General features: G+C 42.1%; 1 protein-coding gene across 5 annotated transcripts in view; it reads left to right on the forward strand.

Moving 5' to 3' along the window:
- The window catches only part of PDLIM5 (PDZ and LIM domain 5), a 122,117-nt gene that overhangs the window by 78,080 nt on the left and 24,085 nt on the right, over window positions 1-19,952 (forward strand). For all 5 annotated transcript variants that reach the window (XM_083398311.1, XM_083398314.1, XM_083398315.1 and 2 more), the window contains 7 exons: window positions 1,376-1,486; window positions 2,427-2,531; window positions 3,490-3,618; window positions 5,354-5,563; window positions 7,441-7,587; window positions 8,986-9,123; window positions 18,741-18,925. In XM_083398311.1, the coding sequence (XP_083254437.1) occupies window positions 1,376-1,486; window positions 2,427-2,531; window positions 3,490-3,618; window positions 5,354-5,563; window positions 7,441-7,587; window positions 8,986-9,123; window positions 18,741-18,925 (1,025 nt within the window). The remainder of the gene's footprint in view (window positions 1-1,375; window positions 1,487-2,426; window positions 2,532-3,489; window positions 3,619-5,353; window positions 5,564-7,440; window positions 7,588-8,985; window positions 9,124-18,740; window positions 18,926-19,952) is intronic.

The following is a 19,952-nucleotide window of genomic DNA, read 5'->3' on the forward strand; positions in this document are numbered from 1 at the left end:
GAAATAATAAATAATTTTGATCAAGCCAGAAAAACAAAATACATATATATCTAGGTATTACCAAAATACATACCTATTGTTTCACTAAAGGACTTTCAGCTTTGTGCGCTCATTTACTAAAGACACACCACACCAGCGGCGGTGCTTGTCATTCACAACAGCAGCATTTGTCAGACTCAATGACGGCGCTTGTCATTCTCAATGGCGCCTTGCATGCAAAATTAACTCATACATCATAATAAAAGTTAATTTGGGGGCTAAACTAAATTTGGGGGCGCTGGGTGGATCTTTGCACCCCAGCGGTGCATAAGCTAAAGACTGTGCTGTCAGTGGCAACAGCACACAAATCTTAATTCTCCCCCCCCCCCCAGCAATTCACATCTGGATGCTTGTTAGTAAGCGGTGTAGATGGCTGGCTGTAGCAGACCGGGGTTGGTGTGGGGTGGAGGGGAGACAACTGCACTGAACAGAATCAAGGGAAAGGGGGAACAGATGTACTGATGCAGGCATTTTCCTATCTACACTCCCATTATCATCCCAGTATCCCTTTTGAGCTGGCACCCACAGCACATTTAGCAAAGGGAAAAAAAGAGAAAAAGTAAGAGAGATAGTTGGATTGAGACTTACATCCTGCTTTAGAAACTTTGATATAGTATAAAGTACAGTATAAAGATCATTAAATTACACCACACTGATCTCAGTGGAACTAAAGTGTGGCTAACAGAGTGATCCATATTGCTTGCTGCTGCAACCAAGGCTCTACAAAACATGGAGCTCGCAACAGATCTGTAGCCCACTGATTCATGGCAGCTGCAGTGGAAAGTGAGGCTGGTAGATAAAATCTGAGCTCCGTGCCAATTTTAGGTAGTAATTTGATCCATGGTAGACCTGATGCTGTCAAGTGCTGGCTGTGGGAGCACTTCAGGAACGCAGGCCAGCTAAACCTTGCCCTCAGAACACCCCTTTTGGGTGCTTTCTGCTAGACTGTGCTGGCAGTGATACTGCCAGTGAACCACCTTTCAGAGAGCACAAAGGGGCATCTCTTCCAGCAGGAGGCCAGCTGAGCTGGCTGAAGTGAGTGGAGGTAAGTCTATACTCAATCCAAACCCCCCTCAGCCAAGCAAAAGAGGGGTTTGGATTGCAGCCTTGCTTAGTCTAGGTTCAGTGCAAATTAGTAGCTCAGAATTTATCTTTGTGTCCTATGGCTAAAGCAATCCTCTTGCCCTCTGTTATAAAAATGATTGAACTGGTTACTGAAATTCTGAACAGGTTTAGCAACTCTGTTTTATGGAATGTTAAGCTAGATATTATATAGCCTCAAAACGTGTGACTGGTTACATAAATTGTGTGTTCTCTGTTACTATTATGAATAAAGCATATCTACAGAACTAACTAATGGATTGGAAACCCAGCATTCCCATACAGTAGCTACCCAGACCTGCGAAATACCTGATGTGTCAGAACAACCACTGTTGCCAGCTCAAAGGTCTGTTTCTCTGTCCTTGTTCCATCCATTCATGGTTCACTGACATGACTAAACTTTATTGTGGAAAACCGTTTTGCACCACACGTGAATGCACATGACACTTGAAGAAGTCATTATTATTCTCAAGTAGTTAATCAGACTTGCACTAAATTTGATAATTAAGCAAGCATTATCCTTGTCACAATTGTCACTGCTTAATGGCACTGCTTTATTACTGGACCAGTGGATTCTCACTCCCTATTTTGGAAAATGATGGACCCAATATACTCACTCCCCATGAATGGTACTGGACACAGCCAGCACTCCTGTGTGTCATGTGCATGGGAAGATTTTAATTGCGAGGGAAGCATTATTTTGAAATATTTTTTTTGCACAGGGCAATGCACACAGCAAAAAGCAGGGTGCTGTGGCAAACTGGATCGCTCTTATTCATTAATTTTAAGAAAAACAACAACTTAAGAGCTAATAGTGTGGATGAGATATTGAAGCTGTATATGTGTATTCCATTGGCCAAAATAAAAGTTATTTCTGTATTGGACTATGATTTGTTCTGAATGCCCTTGCCATTTTTACTGAAATTTCCATTATTCAATTTCAAGTGTGTTTTGAAGGCATGCAAAACATACTCAGCTTTTAGGATCACGCTATCACTATTATGAAACAAACTTGGAAATTCTCACCAAGGTCTGAATTGCATTGTGAATTCAGCTTTGACTGTTCCAAATAAGTTCTAGAAAATGCTGCAACCTTCTGCTTTGGCAGTGGCTACCTGTCAGTGCCAAACTCTTGTAGACTTGCTGTCACCCCAATGGATTAATAGTTTTGTGCACAAATGCCATCTGTCAAATCACATTTAGATGTAGAATTTAACATTTTCTTCATAAACTTGACTTATTCTCTGATTTTGGGGGCGGAATTGAAACAAACTGCTATCTGTCAGGGGAGAAGCAACTTCAAGTACTTCTGTGGTAACAGATCCAGCTCTTATCACTATTTCTTCAACCAATCTTCCTGGTCCTAATCTTCCTAATACATCTCACAAGAGGTAAATACTTGCTGTTCTTTACTGGATTATTGGTTTTGAAAGTTCTTCCTTTGCCTTATTTACTTCCTGTTAATGGGAAAGTGAGTTATCCCAGTTGAATAACACCTTCACATCCATCAGTGGTGAACCCTTCTTATCTGGGGGGGGGGGGAGAGATTCCCTTCACAGAAAACCTTTAGAGGCTGTACGTTGGTGGTGGACAAGGCCACAAAAAGTAAATGGGGCAGTAGGTGAAAATCCTACCTTTGAATATTATGCAGAATTCCAGCCACACAAAATTTCAGGCTCACCCCCACCGCCTAGCTCTTTTCTTTCCAGACAACCATTACCACAGTTCAAGGACACATTCCAGCTCAGGCATGAATTGCAGCCAATAAGGGATATGGCTGGCTGTGTAGAGTCCCAGATTAATTAAGACAGGGCTGCATTTGGCCCCCAGGCCTGATGTTCCCCACCTCAGACATAGCTAATCCCAGAAACTGCCAGCACAAATAACAACAGAAACTGTGTATCCTTATTGGAGTCTATGAATTAGACTTCTGGTCAGTCATGTGTACCTCTCAAATTCCACCACTGATTTCACCATAAGTGGTTAATCTAGCCCAGTGTTTCCCAACCTTGGGTCTCCAGTTGTTTTTGGCTACGATTCCCTCATCATCCCTAGCTAGCAAATTCAGGGATGATGGGACCTGTAGTCCAAAAGCAGCTGGAGACCCAAAGTTGGGAAACACTGATATAGCACAACATTTTGTCTTCTTTGTTGACAGACAGATATTTGTGGATCCTACATGAGCAGAAATTGGTTGGAAATAGCCATGCCTGTAAAGTTCGTCAAATTAACCGTGTAGTATGGGAACTTAAGCCAACTCCAGATACATTTGTGCAATTGCTGAGGGTGGGGTGGGGTGGATACTAAGAGAACTTCTGGTGTTAGAAACTGTGTCATTTTCTTCTTCAGAGAACTTTTTTTCAACAATCCATTGGAGGCCTTGCCCAAGTGTGCACCATATCCACCTGCTACGGTTCATATTTTAAGTGATAGCAGCCAAGTAGCCATTGTGTCCAAAACGGCATCAACCTACACTAGGTAGTTTCATACTAATTTATTACATTCTGTTCAAAGCATATCATAAATTATTTTTAAAAACCATTTATTACTTATTCTCTGAAGTTCTCAAAATGCCTGTCAAACTTTGGTGAAGAACAGCAAATGTTAGGTTTCCTAAATTTTCTCTCTGCCTGCCTGCCTCTTCTCCCTCTCTCCTCAACTTTCTCCACAGTCCAACCTCCCTACTTTTGAGACCAATCCTACAGCTATGCTCTACCTCAAGTAGTTGATCTGTACTAGCTTCTGCCAACCTAGCAGTTCGAAAGCATACCAGTGCAAGTAGATAAATAGGCACTGCTGCAGCGGGAAGGTAAACAGCATTTCCGTATGCTCTGGCTTCAGTTACTATATTCCATTGCGCCAGAAGCGGTTTAGTCATGCTGGCCACATGACCCGGAAATATGTCTGTGGACAAATGCCAGCTCCCTTGGCCTGAAGCGAGATGAGCACTGCACCCCATAGTCGCCTTTGACTGGACCTAACTGTCCAGGGGTCATTTACCTCTACCTCTACCTCTACCTCTACCTCAAGTGACATTCTGTATCCAGAATGAGTGAGAAGAGGGAGATGAGGTATTTCACTCTGCTCAGACATTCAATGTGATCAAGAGATGGAAGTTCAAAATGTCTCTTATGTATGATCCACTTTTGCTGGGAGCAACAACAAATTTCTTTGAAGCTCAACCAAAAGCAAATGCTACTTGCTTTCATGTCACAACATTTGTGTTTTCTCCATCACTTCCTGAAAAATACAAACAAGTCAATTCAAACTATTCTGAATTGGTTCTGGTCTAGAATGTAACTGATGGCATTGCAAAAGCTTGCATTTGGCTAGTCTGAGAACCTGCAGTGCCCTGAGAACAGATAGTTCAAATGTTCCTACAGTAGATATGCTGTTGTCCACAAGATGGCAGCAGGGCTCAGTAACAGCAGAAACCACAGATGTTCTGATCAATAGTTCCCATGAGCATCAACGTAAAAGGCAAATCTCTGCTTGCGGTGGTATTTCGTTAGACACCCAAGTTAAAATAGCTTCTGTACATGGACCTAATCTTCAGTGATGCTGCCATCTCCCCCATCAGCATGTATAAGCATTTTCGTTGTAAGCCGGTTAGAGGTTTTCTTACACTCAAACGGTATATAAATTTTGTCAAATGAATATAAGGGGACATGTTCTGTATGACTGTTGAAATTTGCGTTGTGTGTACTCCAGACATATGCAGTCTGGTTGGTATAACACTGGAAATGTTGGCGCACAGGCTTTCTTAAAATCCTACACTGACTGATCTTTCTGAGTTGTGTCAAGTGACCCTGACTCAGTATAATTTTTAGTTCTCCCTTCTGACCACCATCCAAGTTCTGTGTTAAGTATGGTAACATTCAAGTTCAGGGAATGAAATTGGGCGTATAATTTTTGTCAGTTACGAGCTGGAGGAGTGCCATCTCCAGGAAGGAAACCATGACCGCCTTCTCATTCTCGTTATCCAAAGTTGACTTGAGTTATCCAAAGAAGGAGGGGGGGGGGATTGGACATTTGGCAAATATAAACACCGGATATTTGTATACCACAGGTCTTTTGAACAGATGTAGTTCATTAAAAAAAAACAAAACCCTATCGAGCACCATAACTGTTGGTTACGCTTTTTATTAGGTAACATTTAAATAAATAAGTATGGTATTTGTGTTTAATGTATCATAATTCTTGTTGAATTAAGGTCAAGTAGGATAAAAACTGGTTCTCCAGAGCTTGCCCCAGCTGCTGCAAGGTTGGGTGCAAATGAAGCTGATAATAAAAGGAGCCTACCCCTGACTAGCACAGTGGCAACTCAGACATTTGAGACACTTATGTCTCCAATTGCTCCAGAGGAATCTACTTTGACAGTCCAGACTGGGAAATCTGCATTGGTGCCCCCTCTTCCTGGCAGGTATTGGAATCCTAGAATTTTGAAGACCAAATTACTTCCTGTGCTTTTTTTAAGGGAAATAAGGCTCCCTGTATTTATTTTGTGTGTGTGCAAAAGCATGACAAGGGGGAGGTTTTGGTTTTATCCATAAAAGTTAAACTGTAAATGTAAATGCTTTTCTTTTTGAAATGCCAAGAGTACATTGCAGAAAAGTTTGTCCAACAAAAACAGAACAAAAAAATTAGTAAATATGGACGGAGTGACATTTTCAATAACAGTAAGTCTTTGGCCAGGTAAACTGGCCACATGGGAATTATTGGAAGCTTAACCCTAAGCAGTAACAGCAATGCTGTCACACGTCTACTGATTGTTCTGGGGAGTCTAGTAACTTTGAAAATATATATATTGCTTCTGAATACTAATGTTGCTCAAAATAATCTCATACATTCCCCCCACCCCCGGTTGCTGTTTTTATGAGGGGTCAGCTAATTTTCTTTTAACATCTGAAGTGAGTTATTCATTACAAAATTCAAGCTCTGTGTCCCAATGACCTGAAACCAAATACTCCATGCTTAAATTCATGGAAGACGATCAGAGACGATCATGCATCAAATTTTCTTTACAATTGCCTTATAAAAGCCACCATGCTGATTTGAAGCTTTAAATGAATTATGGAGATACATCTTAAGAAGATCAAAAGGAAGGTCTAAACCTGATACAAAGTTTAAGCTTGCTTAAGCCTATTGAAACCAATGGACTTCAGCAACCCCATTAAAATCAGTGGGGGCAAGCATGCCGCATTCTGTGTTGGATTTAGATTTGGATTCTCTATTGATGACAGAAACTGCTTCAGGCTCAATAACATTCTTAGGGAAGAAAAAGTGGAAAATGCATAAATTCAATCAGCCAGGCCTTGCTGACTTTTCCATACTGGATTAGTAGTGCAGGCTGAACTTCATTTTTGAATGGCTACAATTCCAGTAACTACATATCAATCAAAGATGCACTTGGATATTGTGAGAACTACACTATTGACTAGTCCAACACGTTCAGTACTGCCCTCCTGGTTGGTCGGGAGACTAAAAGTCTTTCTCCAGCCCGAACATCACAGCGACTGATGCCTCAGAGACGTCAGCACACTTCAGGATAGGCAGAATGTTAGCAGTCAGCGTGACAGACTCAGTAGTGCAGCAATATTGGCTAAACTACTTTATTTACATATAATACACTTGGAGCATTCTGTCTCAGCTCCTTCCTCATCAGCATCAAACAGCAAAAAGAGAGAGAACACAGGACAATAATTCTACATCACAGAAACACAGTAATATAAACATCCTGTCTCCATCACATCCTACTATGTGGAATGAAAACATACACCATCATGTGATAAAACAATTCCATGACTGCAACACGGGGAAAGAATCCTAACATACACACACACATAAAATGCTGCATTATTGCTATTAGATTAGTCCAGGCAGTCTGTAAGGAGAATGTGAAGGCAACAGTTTTCCTGTTTTGTCTCAATTAAAATATGAGAGCCGTCACCACTGCATGGGTTGAACATGGTCAAACTCCCATTACAGAGCCAACTTTAGAAGTCTCTGAAGCAGTTATGAAAATTTCATTAATGAAATTGTACGCTAGGTGGCTTAAATGTCTCTCCCCCCCCAAAAAAATCATAGAGTTGAAAGGGACCCCAAGGGTAATCTAACCCAATCTCCTTAAACGCAGGAATCAACCCGTGGTCCCCCATCCAATGTGCTAGCGGTTTTGTTGCTGCTTTGCTAGGAATGAGCTTTGAAATTACTTCTATAAATGTGTCTTGTATATTTTATTTCTCATTTCCTTTTTCTCTGTCCTTTCGCTTCCTTGCTTTTTCTCCATTTGAACTGAAGCTTCTACCCTATGAAAGAGCCACTGGAAAATCCACTGGGAAGTAATGTAACGCTTACTCCCATCCCCTCTACTTTACTTCCAAAGGTGGAATCGTCACAAGTTAAGAGTGCCGCTGCTGCTGTGTCTGCTGCAGTTGCTGTACGGAGGTCTGGAATATCTTTGTATCTCGTGGAGGGTGGGAGGTGGAATATGTTCACTTGCAAGTGGTGAAATTCAGTGGTACTAACATAACAGAGCTAGTTCAGACATGATGCTAAAACATTTTGCTTTAGTATTCTTTCTCTGAGGTAGCTGCAAAGATCGTTTCAGAAAGTTCTACTTACGTTTTTAAAATACTGCCATTTGCCATGTTGTCTGAACATGGATAAACTGGCTGGTTAATGAAAAGAAGCCAAATTCAGATGACAATGTTCAACTACTGTTAATCTAAAACAAGTGGAAGCTGCTATCACCATCATGGCTGCCCAGTAAGAAACCAGAGGGTCAAGGCTTTGTTTGTTTTGCTTTAGTACATAGTTGTGTGAATTCAACCAGCGTACTAGCATTTTACAATACACTCAAGTTTCAGGGACATAGTATGGGATATTATTTGTCTTTCGAAACCCCACATCATTTCCCCAACCGAGCGAATTAATTACTTGAACATGCACCAGAGGGAGGGAATATATTCTTTAGTAATATAACTCCTTTCAAATATACACAGCAGAAGCTGAAAAGATATGAATTGTAAGTTAGCTCTGCTCATTTCTTGAACACATCACACAAACCAAAGTTCAGTCTTTTACCTTGGGGTTTTATAATGGATGCAGAATCCAGGATGTGTCACTCTAATTATTTAAATGAACCCATACAAGGTGATTTGGATGCACTTAGCAGTTTCTGTTCATTACTTTTGAACAACTATCCAGCCCAGCCTTCTAATTTTGATATAGTGATGCGTCCAAAACTTGGAATTATCTGGTTCAACATAGAATTTTGCATGCCTCATAATTCTCAAGCAGCAATGTTATTTCCCTCAAAAAGAAATATTTGCAATGAACGGAGAAGCATATGGGAAGAGGGTTTTTTGTTTTGTTTTTGGCTTGCTATAAGTTGAAGCTGTCACGAAAATACAGGATAGAAGGATAGCTAGTAGAGCTTAGTAAAGCCTTTGCAGATGCTATTATTGGCTGCTAGGATTAGAAAGCTTCTCAGAGCCTGGTGAGTCAAATTTGGAGGCTGCACATCTTTCCTTTTCTCAAAGGCTCAGGAGCATTGTATATTACAACCAGAATCATGAGTCAGTTTAAAATTATTGGGGGACAGGGGCGGTGTTAGGGGGTGACAAAAGGCCCCTGAAGCCTGGGTCTCCTGCCTCTGTCCCAAGCCCTTAAGTACTTGTCAACACCCCTGTTGGGGGGCTGTGAGTAGAGGGAGCATTGCCTTAGAGTTGGCGACTCATTTCTGAATTGCGTTCGCCTCTCACGACTGTAGCATGTCTAGTTAATCTTCTACTTTGCGAGTAAACCAGCTGCCAAAGTAAATTCTCTTTAAATGCTTACCAGACTCTCTGATCACAGTACCTATCGTTCACTGTTGGATGCCCTTCTCATTACTCCTATTATCAAACCACCAACTCTGGAAAGTACAAGACCATCAAGACAATCAGCAAGTGCTTTCGAGATGCAAAGAAACTGGAGACCGTAAGAGTGTGCGACAGGAATGGTTTTGCACTCCTTTGACTTCTTATCTTCTAACTTGTTAATGGACTGTCATGAATTAATTCACACTTACATATACCACTCATGTAGTACTTAGCTCCAGCAATGGAGGTCTTCTTGCGGTTTATTTTCACTAGTACTGATCAGTCACTATTAGCAAAATATCCATTACAACCTAATAGAATGGGACAGGGAATCTTGCTGCATGGGGGGGAGTTTTGCTTTGTGTGTGTTTGTTTGTTTGTGTGTGTGTGTGTGTGGAGGTGGGGGGGGGCACAGAGCTGTTAATCACTAAAAAGCTGTCATCATAAATTGTGCAGGTTGGTGGTGGCCTTCCAACTTGTCTTGAATTTGTGATGTGCTACATAGCACCGAACCTTTTCCCTTAATTTAAAAGAGGTGTGACCTTTTTGTTAACCGCAAGGTGGGAAAATGTTACCAGAGTGGAATCAATAGTTTTGAATGAGGTACTGGCAAACAGCTCCATCAGTGAAGAAGCCACATTATTGTATTATTGGAACAGAGAGTCTCTCTTCCTCAGATATTCACTGACTTAATCTTATGAGGCTGTTACTGTCGGTAAATGGGGAGCAAATAAATGGTTTTATACACATTTGACAGCTACTCCATAAAATGTTTCATGTTTCCTTGTGGGGTGGGACATTTTGTTCTGTGTCATACTTCCTGACCACAACTATGGTAACATTAGACCTAACTTTCCTTGGACGCTTTATTTAACCTACAAACCAGACGTCTGTGTTTTGATGGTTTAGATGCAACTAGCTCATTTATTGTGTCTAGCAAACTAGTTTCCTCTAGCTTGGCATACACGGACCATTTCACTATTAACGTGCCTCAGGAGCAGGCATAATTCTGAATATCCCAAGTCACAGTATACAAAGGATTTTGTTTTGTTCTATCATAAATTCCTTAAGAGCAATGAATGTCTGTTATGTATTCCACAGCCAGATGAATGTCTCCCCCCCCCCCATTTTTTTGATGCGCAACTTTTCTTTTGGTACTTCATAAAACTTTGTCCTTGTCCCTCCCCAAATCTGGGTTGTTATGCCAGTTCTAGGCCAGTTTTATAATATATGAAAGTACTACCATATGTCTTTCACAATAGAAAAAGGTTGGAAAGAGGGAACGTTTTCAAAAATCGTAGGCATATGAGAAAATATTATGAAACTACAGGAGTATAGGGTTTCACGTTTCAGCAGCACAGTCAGTTGAAAGCAGTCAGTCTTCAAAGGCTTGTTCTATCATTAAATAACAGGAGTTGTTTTTGTGCTAGTGTAGCTGCATATGTGCTTCCATACATAATGTGCTTCCATACAATTGACCGCTGCCATATACTCTAGTCATGTGTCGGTTGCCTGTGGAATATCTTTGAATTGACCCATCCAGTGCAGAAACACAGGGGCATGACACGAAAAGTTTCTTCACTTCCTGCACCTCTGAAAACGGGAAGAGTGGTTGGAATGGACGTACCCTTTAGACTAGGACACAAGTGGGGAAATGTGGCCCAGTCAATTGCTTTATTTACCACCACAATTAGGCTACCACTGCCTGTATGTAGATGCAATGCTAACTCTCTGCAAACTGATTTTCCAATTAGGAGCCGGACTCAGAAATGTGGTTTTTCCTCCTCTTCAGAGTGTGTGCTGGGGGAAGGGCGGCTGGAGTCTGACTTGGGGATAGGGGGGCTGTGGTCTGTGAGGACCTGTACCAGCCAGGAGGCAAGAATCAGAGGGGCAGGGGAAGCTTCAGAGCTGGAGGAAGAGGAGGCAGAGGCAGGCCAGGCAAGTGAAGGGCCAGGTGCTTGCCCACCCTCTTCTGCACCACACTCTCCCAGAACCAGGAGAGAAGTGAAGTGGGAAGAGCAAAAGCAGCTTCCTTGCAGGTGTAGTCTCTGACTAGGTGTTCACAGCCCGTTGGGGAAAAGTACATAAATTGGTGGAGGGGGAGTGGTCACCAGTTGCCACACGGACCTGGGAATAGCTCCCTAAGCAGTAGATTGGTGTGTGTAGGTCTCCAGAAGTGACTGTGTTATCTTTGACAATAAAGAGTTCATTCTCTGCTGTGTGCATTATTTGGATGGGAGGCGCCTTTGACAAACATGACTGTGGCGATCACACAGGGGCCCCGGACGTTTGACAGTCTATTGACCCTGTGCCACCACTGTGATTGCTTTCTTCGCTGCCACCACCCCGTTTCTCACGGGACACACGGAGTCCAGACAGTTGTTAACATAAACAAATAAGTTTATTTTTAAATGCAGGAATAAGCTTATGGTTTCAGTTAGTTTTTCTTGACAGTTTCTTAATCTTAGTTCCTAACAACTTCAAACTGATTATCCCCAACTATCAATCTGACTCCACCTAACAATTCCTCTCATTCTTTCACAATACAACTCGACCAACCCACTGCCTATTCCTCCCTCTTCCTTCTCCAATTCCCAAACCTCAACTGACTTTCAAAACCTCCCACTCTAACTTTTACTCCCCCTTTGCATTCCCACTGGCCAATCACATCACACTGATTTAACCCTTTCCTTATGACCCATCCTAGGAGGCAAACGCCACATAATCAATCAATTTTCTAAATAAACTTGAATTGAAACCATAGATTAAAATGGAACCGGAAACTATGATTATGGGTGAGCTCTGGTTTCTGTTGTTGCACATTTAACAAAGGAAGGGAGGAGAATTTGCTTGGAGAGGGAAGGGGGAAAGCATGTGCTCCTTGGGCTCGAATTTGAAAATTTTGTAGGGACTACAATCTAGTTGCAAAAGTCCATTGGTCGTGTAATGAAAAAAGGCAGAGAGAACTTGGTGCACATCTGTCGTAGGGATGCATTTCCCCAGGAACTTAGAAGTCCAAGGGTAGATATCTAGGATTTTGCTGCAGTAGCAGCCCAAACACAGGTAGGTGGCATTGTAAAACATGCAAGTATAATTCGCTCTGTTACTTGTACCAGGCAAGTGGCTGCCTTGGCTGCCTTTTAAATTGTGAATTTCCAAACTCCCTCTATTAGCACATAATTGACACCTTTCTAGGATTGTAACACTAATGATTTAGTGTTATGGAGGAAACCATGGTGTGTTTTGAGGAAACAGATTATGCTGCTTCTGAAAAAGAATGCTTTGTGCTTGATGCAACTTGGATTCCCACTTCTCACACCTTTATTGCGTGTGCCCTTTTTAACAGAATCCAAGGCAAAAAGAACTTGAATAGCATTACCCTATTTGTTCTTTTTTACCCTCTTTGTGAGCCTGGCAGTTCCTCCTTTTTCCTTATAAACCATTGGAAACACTGTTACTTTTAGCAACATAAACATTTACCTTTGTAATTTACAGCGGAAAGTTTTTTTTTTAAGAGCAGAATAGGATTATGGGGTGGAAAGTAAGAATTTCTTCTCCCTTTGTGTCCCCTGTGACCTTGGCACCAAGCATTTTTTTTTATGTTGCCATCCGTGCAGGCATTTTTCCTCCAAACATTTCTGTTATGCCTGCAAACATTATGAAATGGCAGGTTTATTTTTACATCTGTTGATCTCTGTTTAACATTCCAGAAACCACAAATTAGAGTTCAATACCTCCCTCCTTTTACTGGTGATAAAAAGGTAGAACCATTTAAAATACTTTGTGCATTTCTCTTTGTTTTTAAAAAGAGATGCCTGAAACATAGCAAAAAGTTGATTTTCATTAGAAGCTAATCCTTAAAACAGACAGCTAAGGCTGCAGTCCTAAAGCAAAGGTAGTTAAATCATTGTTTATTATTTATATATACGTATATAGATATAAAGTATCTTTATAACAAAAGTCGAAAGCGAAGCTTGATTGGCAGTGGGGGAATAGAATGTTGGGTGGAGCTAGAGGGAAGTGACTTGTACAGAACATTAGGAAAACGACGGTTAATTGTGGTTGGGTAGCATGAGGGCTAGCATTAGGGGAATATGGGGCAAACAGATATATATATGAATACAGTTGTACCTTTGATCCAGAACGCCTTGGCTCCCAAACAAATCAGCCCCAAAACGATTGAAACCCGGAAGTGAGTGTTCTGATTTTCAGAAGCCGAATGTCCGGCATGACTTCCGCGGCTTCCAATTGGCTGCAGGAACCTCTTGCAGCCAATCAGAAGCTGCACTTTGGTTTCCAAACGTTTTGGAAGTCGAGCGGACTTCTGGAATGGATTCAGTTTGACTTCCAAGGTATGACTATTTGTAAAAAGCAGTGGGAATAGTTGCTGGAGAGACAGTATGTTAAGTCAGAATGCTAGAGTTATAAGAATGCCTGCATCTAATAAGTGTTTGTTCTGGTTCTTGTGTTCACTGATTAGACATCTATGCCACAAAGGGGAGTCTCGTTTTAGAAGGAGAGTCTTGCTGCTCTCTAAATCAGTAGGTAGTAGAAGAAGATACCTTAGGGAAAGCCAGGACTCAGTAGAATAGCTTTAAGGATTGATCTATAGTTACAACCCAGCAACAGGTTCTAGAAAGAGTCCGCCTCAAATTGTGTTTCCCTATCTTCATAAGCGAGGCAGGTGGTTATGGAATATGATCTTTGTTGTGGTAGTGGCCTGACTTTGGAATGCTCTCCTGCAAGGCTCATCCATTTGCACTTTTCAAGTTTCCCTCATGAAACATTGATGCAAAGTTTGTCTGAGCCCTTACGCAGTATGACTGACTCTCTCCTTTAATCTCCCTTCCCCCAATATTTTGCTTTACCTGTTAAGTCTGTCTTCATATTCCCTTTGTCAAATGGTATACCATATAAGCAAAGTCTCTTATCAGTCTGCCTTGCAGTTTCCATGTACAGATTGGCAACAGTGGGCAAAAATGTCAAATTTTAGGGCGTGTTGGGAGGCAGAATAAAAGCAAACACCCCCTGGGGGGGGGGAGCGGTTGCTGTCAGGCAAAGGTGAACCACCCTTGATATAATGAGAATAAAATTTGACATTTAATGTAGAAAACAAAACTTGAAGGATTGAAGAGCACAAGTCTTGCTGAAAAATGGTTTTGCTTACAGAGGGTACTGAACCGTATTTAAAAATTAGAGTTAATTGCTTTGTGTGGTGAAAAATAAACTGTTTCTGTGTAGATTTACTTATTTCTGGAATTAACAGCACTATGGCCAGTGCTTAGGGATCTGTATGGGCAAGCTGTCTCACTAGTGAGGGATTTTTGACCAGGAATGTTTGCCTGCTACTCTCTTCTTCAATGCAAAATGATAGTAGTGGTTCCTAACTGTAGGCTTCCTGATCTAAAGAATCCAGCAGATGTCTGGCCTTTCTGACCTCTGTAGTCTGCCCTGGGAATGACCGCCCCACTGTTTTGCTTAACTTTCTGAAGCACTTCTGTACATTAGCTTCTTGCTAATGTACCAAGTTGGAATCTAGGCAGAAAATGGTGCAAATTTTCCCATGTTGAAGTTCATTCCTTTTCACAAAAGAGCACCCTAACCTGTACTGCGTGATGTGTAACTTTTTAAATTTCTTGCACCAAAGGGAGTTCCTGGATTGCAGCAGTTCTCTGTCTTGTCCCCATAAAAGCCCGAGAGAGTTCATTGTTCTTCAAGAATATGGCAATAAATTAGGTAGATGAGGAGGAGGGGGGAAATATTTAAAAATTATATGTAGAGATCTACTTTACAGAATTAATTCTAGCTTGGGGAAATGCAATACATAGGTTAGGCAAGTGCTTTGCATATTTCAGCTCTTCTGTATCTCATTAACTTTTACTTAAGTGGCTCTATTGCTCTAATTCATTCTTCATTAGTCACTGTCGCTAATTTAGCTTTTTACTAAATTTAATTAATTCTATTTTCTGCATGTTCAAATTATATTTCCAGCTGCAATGCTCTTAACAGTTAGTGAGTTTGATTTGATCTCTGGAGGACTTGAAGCAGATTTCTAAATCTTGAAGCTGAAATCAAAATATCCTCATATGTAACCTCAGAAGTCAGACATGGGAAGTATTGATTTCAGGCAAACTGTCAGCATAGATCTCTGCTGTGAATTGAAATGAGATGAGAAAATCATACCCTTACACACCTTCCCCCCTCAAAGTGATTCACAGATCTCTCGCAGACATTCTTAATAGCCCTTACTGGGTGATTCACTGAGGATTCAACAGAGGCAGAGAGAGATGCTTTTTTCACAGCCATCAGTGCCATCCAGTTGGAATGGCTATGCACTCGTGTCTCTTTTTGATCAGATTCACACCAGAACGTGTGCCACCTGCTGTAGACAATGTCTGGCCTCCTTTATCTTCTGAAGCTTTTTGGTTCTCCCAAACTTCCCATGGTGAGAGAGGAAGGTTTAGGAACAGTCATGTCAATGACCCTTTCGATCCACTATTCCACAGTGAAACCAGGGCGTTGACATGTGGGGTGTGAGCCCTTTTGTCTTTCCTGCTTTAGGGAAGCACTTCATCATTTCAGGCACTTTTTCTCCCAATCTGTCTCCGGTATTGGAAGTGAGCTGAGAGAAAAGTACCTGAAGTGACAGATCTCAGGGAGGCGAAGTGTCGAGAGGTGAGCTACTCTCACTTGCATGCCTCTTTGAATTCCCTCCATTTCAATGCACAAACGGGACAGACACATGAACAACAAATATGGCTGCCCCATCGTATCTGGTTTGGCCCTTTTGGTGGCAAAGAGAAAGTAAGAGAATCTGAAGGGATGGAAGATGGGGAAGGGGCAGCAGGAATAGGAGGGCTGAGGGGAAAGGGGCCACAGCTCTCACAGCAATTACCGTATTTTTCACACTATAGGACGCACTTTTTCCCATCCAAAAATGAAGGGGAAATGTGTGTGCGTCCTATGGGGCGAATGCAGGCCCCTTGGCTTCAGTGATAGCAACGCGAAGCCTCTGAAGCCTGCGCTCCGGAGGCTTTGCGTTGTTTTTGCTGAAGCCAGGAGAGTTTGCTCTTTGAGGCTGGTGGTGGGGGAAAGCAGCGCTTCCCCCCACCGCCAGCCCCACAAGCTGGGGGGGGGGCAGCGGGAAGGCACACAATGCCTGAGCGCTGCTCCCTGACCCAGCTTTGAGGCTGGCAGTGGGGGAAAGCAGTGCTTCCCCCCACCGCCAGCCCCACAAGCTGGGTCGAAAAGCCCGCAGGAGCCGCGCCTCTTTAAAGGGTGCACAGCTTCTGCAGGCTTTTCTATGAGGTGGGGGTATTCCCCCACCTCATAGAAAAGCCCGCAGGAGCCGCGCAGCCTTTAAAGAGCTCACCGCTCTTGGGGGCTTTTCCCCAAGGAGGGAGAAGGGACTGACTGGCCAAGTCAGTCCCTTCTCCCTCCTGTGGGCTTTTGCGGGAGGTGGGGGAATTCCGCCACCTCCCGCAAAATCAGGGAGAAGGTCTTGGAGTAGCGCAGAGGCTGTGTGCAGCCTGTCCGCTGCTCCCAGAGCTGTGGGGGGGGGATCATATTTTTCCCCTTGATTACCCCCCCCCCTTAAAACTAGGTGCACCTTATGGGCCGGTGCGCCCTATAGGGCAATAAATACGGTAAGTCTCCCTTCCCGCCTTCAAAATTTCTCTGATCTTTTACTAGCTCTTTTGATAAAAGGAGTGTTGGCCGTTTCAGCCTAAAACTGAAACTTAATTAGAACCAACCAATCATACGTAAGAAAATGAAAAGCACATGGTGATGCATTAAATAACATGTTCTAGCCTGCCTGCCTTATGTCTTTTAAAAGAAGGACATGGGAAGCTGAGTCAGATTCATCCATCTATCTTTGTCTTGGGGTGGGGAGTCTTTCGTCCTCTAGGTTTTGCTGAACTACAACACTCAGTCTCAGCCAGCATGGCCAATGGTCAAGGCTGATGGGAGTCAACACTATCCGGAGGCCAAGTAACTGGCAGAACCTCTTTTCTTGCAGATGTTGGGGATTGAACCTGAAACCTTCCGCATTCATGGCACATGGTCTCTCTCCCCCCCCCCCCCCGATTCTTAAATGCAATTTGAAAGGCTTTCTTAAAGTTACAGATCAGGGAAATTGTATCGCTTAAAGGAACTTAAAAGTCCTTTACTACTTTTAATGGTAAAAGATGCATTCCTTTGAGGAAGGTACCCAGTTGCCAGGGGGGCTCATTCTTGAGCTTTTTGCTGGCTGTGTTAAATGAACTTGACAGATGAGCAACTCTGCGTTAGTGTTTCTCAATATTAATGTGGGATTTTCTTCCCTCAAAACACTGTCCCATTAATCAGTCTGACTGATACACAGAATTATGCCAGAAAGCCGATTGCTATGGAAATTAGCGCTTTTTAAGTCGTCGTGCTGCATATTGACAGCATTTCCATGATTACTTGAACGTGATGTAAAGATTACCACTGGGAGGAAGCCCAGAGGGAGTGCAGCAGCAGAAGAGAAAAATGTTTTCTGATTTGATGAAGTACATCTTACAAAAACAGTTCCAACAGTTATTGGTGTGTGAGACCTGCCGCAAATGTTGACAGAGAGCCTCCTTCTAAGCTCAATAGGCATTGGAGTGAGCCATAAATCAAAAGTTTCATGAAAAGGCCACTCTCCACTATGGCTGCAGCCTTCCCTTCCATTAAAATACCCATAGTTTGTTGCATTGCAGCTGTATGGATTTATTTTTACTGTTATCATTCATCCTACATATAGTGTTCCATTCTGTGCTTATTTAATTTGTGTGTAATAACTAGTGTGGTATTGTGAGTGAAATAAATGTCTAGGACCAAGGGGAGTCGTTTTCAAATCCCCATTCAGTCATTGGCCCAAGATCCTGGGTGATCTTGGGCCAATCGCTATCTCTTAGCCTAGCCTAGCATGACTTACAGGTTAAAGTGAAAGAGGAAGAACCATGTACTCAGACCCTAGATGCTCCTTGGAGGAAAGATGGCATATAATTGTAATAGTAAGTAGCAGCAAAAAAATAACAGACTTAAAGCATCTGCTAGTTTCACTTGCCTACTGGAATAGCTTCAAACAGAAAGCCTTGGGTGCATCTGACCAGTGTTTTGATAACAAAAACACTGACTTTTCAATAGTGACATCAGCCACAGTGCAACCTGGAATAAGCTTCTTATTTCCAGAGGTGTAAGCTTATCTTTTAAAAGTATTTTTCCTGATTTGTTTGTTCATTTGTCTTGGGCATTTCAGAAACACTATACCTTAGCATTATGTACCAATTGTGTAACTGATCTCAGCATTTTGCTATTTCAGCGTGTGCTTGGGTTTCAAAACATTGAAAATGAGAGCTGTCATATTCCCTGAGTCTGAATTGTCGTAAGACAAATACATTGCTCTCTCTCTTTGTGTGTGTGTGTGTGTGTGTGTGTGTTGGATATAATGAAAGATAAATATTTCAGAATAGAGTTTCAGATAAAAATTATCCTTCATATTTATGTAAATCAAGAGCACATTCATCTAACTTCAGGGAAGTTTCTATGGAAGCCGCCCAGAGTGGCTGGGGAGGCCCAGCCAGATGGGCGGGGTACAAATAATAAATTATTATTATTATTATTATTATTATTATTATTATTATTATTATTATTATTATTATAACTTCATCTACCCTTGTTTTGTGAATGCTTTAAACTAAGGGATAATATTTTGTTTCCAAATAGTGATTCCCTGGAGCAAACACAGTTTACCTCTTACACTGCTGCCACAGTAAGGAGCATGCCTGAAACTCCAGAGAATGGCACACGTGGGCCAGTTCCTGCCAATCCAGCATCTGTGCCAGCTGTCAAGCCGACAGGACCTCAGTATGCAGTCAAAACCTCAGGCTGGCAATCTTCTAATCAGCCAGGTACATTTACCAGCTACTATTTGCTCAGTTAAAAATGCAAAAGGAGTATATGGAAAAGGTAAAATGATGAGGATAATTCCTGCTTGTAAGTTCGAGTTTTTAGTTGCCTTACTTTGCTAGTGTGTTAAAGGATATAATAAGAGTAGGGATGCGGGTGGCGCTGTGGTCTAAACCACTGAGCATCTTGGGCTTGCTGATCAGAAGGTCAGCGGTTCGAATCCCCTCAATGGGGTGAGCTCCCATCGCTCTGTCCCAGTTCCTGCCAACCTAGCAGTTCAAAAACACACCAGTGCGGGTAGATAACTAGGTACCACTGTGGCGGGAAGGTAAACAGCGTTTCCATGCGCTCTGGTTTTCGTCACGGTGTTCTGTTGTGCCAGAAGCAGTTTAGTCATGCTGGCCACATGACTTGGAAAGCTGTCTGTGGACAAATGCAGGCTCCCTTGGCCTGAAAGCAAGATGAGCACTACAACCCCATAGTCGTCTTTGACTGGACTTAACTGTCCAGGGGTCCTTTTTTATTATAAGAGTATGTGGCATCATTTATACAATACATACAAAAAAAGCCACCCTTCTCAGGTATATCAGTAATTATTAATATGATGCACTTATACAGCCAGTTCTGTGGAGAATAAATGTTTCCACTCCTATATTTTTTCCTGCAGGAAACTTCTACTTTGACAATAACACAGAAAACATTTTTAAAAATGCAGTTCTCAAGGTACATAGGTCTGTGGTGCCACATTGAAAAGGGAGTGGGTGTAACTGCCCTGTGTGGATGTGCCTTATGGCTTAGTTAACAAATCTGTATCCTTATAGGCTCTTAAACACCCCAAATTTACTGAGGGTTGCTATCTAAAATGGGCCACTTATTTATTTCATAAGTTTTATACACTGCCTGATTGTTTTTTTAAAACGCCTTGAAGCTGTTTACAACAAGATAAAACAGTAAAATTGAGAAAAATTCAGAACCATACTTTAAACATACAAAAGCTAACATACTAAAGCAGTTTAAAATTACCTCAGC

This window comes from Podarcis tiliguerta, assembly GCF_965153285.1.
Source record: "Podarcis tiliguerta genome assembly, chromosome: 9".
Taxonomy (NCBI): domain Eukaryota; kingdom Metazoa; phylum Chordata; class Lepidosauria; order Squamata; family Lacertidae; genus Podarcis; species Podarcis tiliguerta.